This window comes from Pocillopora verrucosa, chromosome 12 (genome assembly GCF_036669915.1).
Source record: "Pocillopora verrucosa isolate sample1 chromosome 12, ASM3666991v2, whole genome shotgun sequence".
NCBI classification, from domain to species: domain Eukaryota; kingdom Metazoa; phylum Cnidaria; class Anthozoa; order Scleractinia; family Pocilloporidae; genus Pocillopora; species Pocillopora verrucosa.
The window spans coordinates 3657329-3665173 of record NC_089323.1 but is presented as its reverse complement, the minus strand read 5'-3'; the positions used below and the strand labels follow the sequence as shown (position 1 = coordinate 3665173).

Here is a 7845-nt window from a genome sequence, read left to right as displayed (position 1 = left end):
AAAGATTATGATCGTTTTTTTGGTGTAGAGTTAGAAGAGGACGATTTTTGATTAACATTGCGCTCACGAAACTAGATTTCAACGTCCTTGCAGTTTCTGCTTGCATTTGTAAATAGTGCCACGGCCGTCGTAAAGAGTGGGATTATTTGCCACAGAATCTCAAGGATTTCAAAGATTTCTTCAATAGATAGTTACGCTCCAAACGTGAAGAAAGAGCGACTCTTTACTCAGTCGAAAGAATCGCTGCAAGAAACAATTAGCTTTAATTTAGCTTCGCAGCGCCGTTCACAAAGAGATCGAAAGTTGAGGGCGGACAATCCTCTTGGCAAAAGTACATTAAGATAGTGCAATTGGTCTTCTGTGATAGCTTTAACGGGCGACACAATAAATACAGTGACCACTTTCTTCAAGAGAGAAGAGGCGACTGATCACTAGCGCTACTTGATACAATAAAGATTTTTCATAGCCAGTTGGTAACGAAACGAAGACATAGAAAAACATATTTATTGCTTTCTGCTGTTCTCCTTGAAATGTCTCTATCCTAAACGTCGCGCAAACTCTCCTTAAAACCTTGTCGTAGATCGCTGTTATCTGAAAAGTTGACCGTGAAAACATTTTGTTCACCTGCTTGTTTGTTAATATAAAAAATTGATTACCAATTCGAACCAATCAGAATTGAGGAAAGAATCGACAAAAGGAGTTTACCAATAAAACATCATTATATATTTTCCTGCAAAAGGGTGACGTGACGGAACACGATTGGCGTCAGGTTTGCGTAGACGTTGCCTCGCCTCCGTTTCACCTTGGCGGGGGTACGGGCGGGGGAGGGTACGGCTACACGTAAGCTACTTGCTTCATGACCGAGAGCCAAATATTTTCTCGTCCGGCCCCACCGTATTCGGTCAATAAGCATTTTATAGAACGGCATACATGCACATAAAAATGATGTAATTAAAAGTTTTCGTTTTCATTTCGATTAACCCAGAGAAGGGAAGGGAATAAGCTAAAACACAAGTGATCTGGATACCCAAAACACTTTGACAGCGGAAGTTCGGAAGTTTGGGAAAAGTGATTCTTTCATTTTGTTGTTTCATTTTTAAAACATCAGCCGCATCGTAAACATCTCGGTAAGTGCGATTGAAAATCTTTTCTGGTCATTCGGTTTTTATCAGCTTTAGTTATATAATAACTGTAGAGAGGTAAGGCTTTTACTGAGGGAAAAGCCTAGTAGCTGTTTTTCCGAGCTTTGTGTTTGCAATATGTAGTTATTTCTCGTTTCGAGCGTTAGCCCTTCACTAAAGCGGCTTATGGTGCGATTCAATAGCCACCACAGTGAAAAAAAATTCGTTCTACGGTGACTTGTTAATCTCTGTGGCTTTATACCGTTTAAGTTATCCTCATTAACTAATGTTATTCAGTATCGTTCAATTTGAGAAATTGATGATCATAAAACTAAAATCAGACGTCTATTTATGTTGTGGACTGTCCCTCGCTGAAGGAAATCCGTGGTGCTTCATTACGTGGTTTTCCGGTGGCTATGATTTACTTTAGCTATTTAACTTGACTTTTTTTTAGGAAGGTTGAACGAACGATTCAGAGATCGCGCTAGATTCGAATTCTACTTCTACAGAAGCGTTTCGTGGTCGAGATACCTTTCACATAAATCTTTGGACACTAGCGAAATGTTCTAAGGTACATATTTTTCAAAGGGCCGTAACCTGTTTCTTTTTCTGTTAAAATGCAGAGTCTCGCATAAGAAGATAAGTCATGACGCTCCGCGCTCACGAAGAGAGATGTTTTAATTTTCTGTTATTACATGTATAGTACTAAGCGTACTTTTTCCATTGAACGAATGCTTCATATCTCCACCGTTAAATTGCTTTCTTCAAAACTTTATGGTTTTATACAATGAATTTCAATGTCATTAGCTAAGATTGTTCAGCATTGTTTAATTTGAGAAACTTATTGTTTCCAGAATCACGTGATCAGAAACTAAAATATAATGTGGACTGTCCTTTACTGATGTCAGAATATATTCGCGGTGTTACAATTCGTGGTTTTTCAGTTTCCGTAATTTTCATTAATAATTCACGTAAACTTTGTTCGCTTTTTGTAAAAATACCAAAGTCTCCCATAAGAAGAGAGGTCAGTCTAAGACACCGCATGCTCACGAAGAAAGATGTTATAATCCTCTGTGAGGAACTGAAGGAAGTGTCACTGATCACTGAGCCTACTTTTCAGATGCAATTAGTTTACGACCCCTGCCGTTAAATTGGTTGATTATGCTAATAAGTATGAAATAAATACACAGTACCATGATATAGTATTGTAACCCTGTCGCCAAAAAGAAAAATTGAATGACAGAATTCATATCGCCCAGATGCCGAGAGGTGTTATCTCCTTGACTTTCCTACGACGCACTGTATGGCAGGGCCTCCACTGACTCGCAGCTTGTTTTCTTGCCTTAAGCTAAAGTTGTCTTCTACTCATTCCATGTAGTCTAAGAAATGCGGGAAATTGACCGTCGCAGTTTGTAAGAATAGATGACTTTCTTTTGGGATAGATCGTTTGTCAGAAATAAAAATATGAACGGCAAGAAAAAACAAGATATAATTGACTCACATGGAACATTCTAAAGGGAAATTCAAAACAGATGGTCGGTAGTCACTGCATGCGGAGAAAAGAGAAATACGGAATTTTTACGATATTTTCTCATATGTTGCAAAAAAGCGAGACTCTTAGTCAAATAATTTTAGTTTAAATTTCGAATTCAAACTTCATTCCAAATAGTTGTGACTACAATGAATGGTCTCTATTTGCCGATCACAGGAAAGCCGAAATCGATATTTTTCTGAGTGCCTCAAAAACAGAAAAATGCATATTAAAAAAAAAAGTAATAATTTTTAGAATCTTTCAATATGTTGACATTTTAATAGGCATATCCACCATCCAGTATTAAAAGCTTTAAAGACTCAACGATGACTTCGATCCATTTTGTCAATCCGTAACTATAAATCGATCAATTTTGGCTTCTCAGCGTTCGCCAGAGGAACTTTAAATTGATAAAAACGAGGACAATGTAACCAAAGAATTTAAGATCACAAAAAGCTGCCCTTCGAATGACCCTGAAAGAAATTAAGGAGGATGGAATAATCAATAAATATTGATATGGCTTTCTAAGAGTGTGATAAGGGCGGATGTTCTACTGAAAAGACAGAATGGAAGGAAGGAAGGAAATAAATAATTTGAATTTTCATTATTTCTTCTTCCATCTTCTCTATAGTTTTACAAAGAGGAGGTACACAGCTGGTAGGCGAGTAGTCGATAGATGTTTGGAGCAAGTCCGAAAACAAAGAATGTGCTCTGGATACTTACAATTGATTCACTTTTGTAGTTTTTCATTTGGCTGAAGATAGTAGACTTTCGTGATGTTTTATTGAACACGATTTTTTCAGCAGGAGCGTCATTTTGTGGATCGACAAATATCCTAAAAATCAATTTATGTTTACCGTACCGGGCCAATTCCTATTTTTTTTCTATTATTATTATTTTTATATATATATATATATATATAGAGAGAGAGAGAGGTTTATCAAAAAAAATAACAATCTAATTGTTATCTTCATCCTTAAAAGTTTTATCAGCTCTTATTTAAAATGCGTTCTTGAGTGAAATTTATCAGCCAGAGGGACACTTTTAAGGGGTTGATTTATGCAAAGCATGTCCTATAAATTTCAAGAAAGGTGTGAATGTATAAATATATAATATAAGGAAGATTTTAGAGTTGATAATATAAAGAATTAAAAGATTTAATTGTTTCTTGGCCAGGTGGAAGAAGTATTATCCCGTATTGCTAGCAGTTCCAAAAAACCGTAGCGAAACAAGGAAAGCCGTTTTAAGAGCTGCACGATGATTGCGACGACAAACTCAACAGAGGGAGGAACACAGACGGAAACATATGAAGTATTCCTATGTTCCCCCTCCTTGATAGTTGGGTCACAGCAAAAATCGATCTCTTCCTCAGCAGTTAACATTTTCCTCTCCATCACAGCATTTTTTGGGAATTTTCTAATCCTTGCTGCCCTTAACAAGGAAACTTCCCTTCATCCACCGTCGAAACTCTTGTATCGTTGTCTGGCTACAACTGATCTGTTGGTTGGTCTTGTTAGCCAGCCTCTCACTGCTACTTACTGGATGTCCTTGGTTTACGAACACTGGAGTCTTTGTCGATACGCAAGGGACGCAAGCTTCATAGCAAGCTTTGCATTATGTGGAGTGTCTTTGTTGACGCTGACGGCAATTAGCGTGGACAGACTTCTCGCTTTGTTGTTAGGAATAAGATATAGACAAATAGTAACTTTAAAGCGCACATGTATCGTTACAGCTACTTTTTGGATTTTATCCGTCGCCGCTGGATCATTTTACATTTCATATACTCGAATAACCATTTGGTCTTGTATTATAGTCATACCGTCATGCTCAGTGATCTCAATCGCCTCGTACACAAAGATTTTTCGCACTCTTAGACATCATCAGGCTCAAGTACAAGATCACGTTCAAAAACAGCCGAGCCAACCAAATGCACTGAACATGGCAAAATACAGGAAGGCAGTGAGCAGTGCACTGTGGGTGCAGTTAGCATTAGTTGTTTGTTATGTACCAAAATTTACAATGCTGGTTGTGATCACTAATAGAAAAACATATTCTTCACATATAGTCTTTATTGATGGAATTTCAAGTATTTTTATGTATTTTAACTCCACTTTGAACCCGTTTCTTTACTGTTGGAAAGTTAGAGAAGTGAGACAAGCAGTAAAGCAGACAATCCGACATGCATTTTACTTTCTATGGACTTAGATATATTTTCTCGGAGTCGCCGGACTTGTATTAACAAGGCGTAATTTAAAGGGAAAGAAGAATGAAACAAACACGATCTTTCAGCTTCTATTGTGTTCTAGATGCTTTAGTGTTTGCCTGTTTATGCTGATAAATACCAAATAAAAGCACAGTACCATGGTTTAGTAATGTAACCTCGTCGGCAAAAAGAAAAACTGAAAGGCAGAATTAATATTACCCAGATGGCGAGAGGTGCTATCTGTTTCACTTTTCTCAGATGTACTGTATGGTAGTTTGGTGATACTTTCTATAATATTCCAATATTTTGATATTTAAATAGGCATTTCCGCTATCCAATACTTTATTTTAATGAATCAAAATTATCGATCCATTTTGGCAATTCGCAATCATATATCGATCAATTTTGGCTTCTCAGCTTTAACGATCGAGTAACTTTAGATTTATAAAACAACGAGAATATAAGAGAAGAAGTTAAGATCACAACCAGCTGCCGTTCGAATGAGACGGAGAGAAATTAAGGAGGATGGAATAATGAATAAATATTAAAAGGCCTTTCTAATGGTGTGATAGTTAAGTAACATTTTGCACTTTTCATGCTTCCTTTCATAAATTCTGATCGGATACGAGAAGAAGAGAAAATAATTAAGGGATATTTTCAAATACGGAAAACAAACGTTAAACATTTTTCGTTTTGTTCTTGTTTTTCAATATTTGTTTGTTGGTCTTGTTACCCAGCCTCTCTATGCTTCTCATTGGACGTCTTTGGTTCATTAACAAGGAAGTTTTTGTCGATACGCAAGATGTGAAGTCTCCATATAAAGCTTTGCATTATGTTCAGTGTTTCTGTTGACGTTGACGGCTATAAGCGTGGAAAGACTTCTCGGTCTGTTGTTGTGAATAAGAAACAGACAAATAGTAACTTTAAAGCGCACATGTATCATTACAGCTACCTTTTGGATTTTACCCGTCGCCGCTGGATCATTGTACACTTCACCATTATTTTGATACAGCATTATACGAGGTTCTCAATGCGGTTAGCCGATAGCCATAAAACCGCCAAAAAATTTAACCGTTAAGCGTAAAAATCGTCAAATTACTTAACCGTTAGTCGTATGAAAATTTAACCTACAAAATAATTTTCTGGTAACAACTGGAATGATAACAGACCTTTGCAATGTTTCATTGAAAGCAGCTTTTCAGCGGGAACGCGGGGACTGCGGGAAAACAGCAGTACAGTTTCTTTTGAAACTCACCACCGTTATCAAATATCGATCAATTTCCGCTCCTTTGCGTAATCTAGTAACTGCAGTTTTAAAGCAAAGCCACTGTATGGGAAGAGTTAAACACATCCAGCTACCCTAAGTACGGATACATGGCAGCCTGTTTAAAACTGACCAAATTCTAATTTCAAAACACTTCTCATCTTGATGTGATTAGCAAAGAAGGATACAAAACTACGCAGACTGGACCTTTTCCATTGTTAAAACACTTTAAAAGCAACAAGCGAAAGAAATTTGTCTGTTGGAAGCGAGTATATTTCAGTTTTGAAAAAAAAAATGGGGCCAATAGAGAATGAGACTAAGAGAAATTATGAAGGATGGAAAAATGGATAAAATTTAAAGTGGCTTACCAATGGTGTGCAAACTAGTTTAGTTGTGTAACATTTCACACCAGTCGTTTTTCCTTTTATCAACATAATCAGATGGGAAAACAAGTGGGTGTTTTTCAATCACAAAACATTGTTTAACGTTGCATTGTTAAAATTATGAAGATGAATTGCCAATTGTATCATTTTTCGGGATTATGACGGTTTTCAATGAATTTTAGAACTGCTTTTCTTGTTGCATGAACATTTTCTAGGAATTTCGTTTGTGCGGATAGAGCCAGTTGGTGCTTTGTACGAAAACAAAATTGAGTCCGTCTCTACATAACTGACATTTTAACATATTTCTTCATCTTTAACATGTTTGTCAGCTCCTACTAAAATTGAATTTTTAAACCAGATGAATAGCTTCGTGGTGCATACCATTGGTTGGGGTTTAATCGATAAAAGACACTCCCAAGAAATGATTATACTTGTTGTTATTTAACAATCTCGACAAACGAATCGTTCAATCAATTTGAAGCGAGCAGAATGCATTAAGGAAGTCTTAATGTCAATAGTGTCACTGAAGGGAACGAGTTTTAAGGAAGGAAGAAAAGGACACCGTTTCATTAGGTGGAGAATGATTGTAGCAACAAATTCAACAGCACACGAAACACAGACGATAACTTTTCAAAAAATAATGTGCTCGCCCACTTATGTGGGAAAAGTAGGACAAATCGCAACTTTTTTCTCAGCAGCTAACATAGTACTCTTCATCACAGCATTTCCTGGGAATTTCCTGATCCTCGTTTCCCTAAACAAGGAATCTTCAATTCATTCACTGCCCAAACTCTTGTATCGTTGTCTTGCAACATCCGATTTGTTGGTAAGTCCTGTTAGCCAGCCTTTCTACGCTGCCTATTGGTTGGCCTTGGTTCAAGAGAAGTGGAATCTTTGTCGAATCGTAATTAATGCGAGCTTCATAACTGGCTTTGTATTATGTGGAGTTTCTACGTTGACAATGGCGGCCATTAGCGTGGATAGACTTCTCGCCCAGTCTTTGGTGCTCAGATACAGACAAATTGTCACTTTGTAACGACTCTTTTAGTTAATTTATAGAGTTCCCCTCTAACCCGTTCCTTTACTGCTGGAAGATTAGTGAAGTGAGACAGTACTTTGCTGTCCATAGAGTTAGATCTTTTCCCCCGGAGATACGCATGTGTCATGATGCGTGCGAGCTCTTAGTTTAAATAAAACTAGCGCCATAAGTGCAAAAGGAACGGACATGCCAGCCATCGGAAGAGATATGAATAATTTGTATCTTCATTAGGATTACTTGGTTTTCAAGTCACTTCCTGCTTAGGAAATCGGGGTAATTAAACTCTTATGGAGTCGACATTTCT

The 7845-nt window shown here is 37.2% G+C and overlaps 1 protein-coding gene across 1 annotated transcript; it reads left to right on the top strand.

The window, feature by feature from the left end:
• The first annotated feature begins 1057 nt into the window (after positions 1-1057).
• LOC131777890 (melanocyte-stimulating hormone receptor-like) lies at positions 1058-5189 on the top strand. Its single transcript, XM_059094251.2, has 2 exons — positions 1058-1127; positions 3829-5189. The coding sequence occupies exon 2, from the start codon at positions 3910-3912 to the stop codon at positions 4855-4857; it is 948 nt and encodes a 315-aa protein (XP_058950234.1). The 5' UTR covers positions 1058-1127; positions 3829-3909; the 3' UTR covers positions 4858-5189.
• Positions 5190-7845: the final 2656 nt, after the last annotated feature.

Excerpts from the sequence above, each read along its gene's own strand:
- LOC131777890 (XM_059094251.2), top strand. The coding sequence starts at position 3,910 with ATGATTGCGACGACAAACTCAACAGAGGGAGGAACACAGACGGAAACA.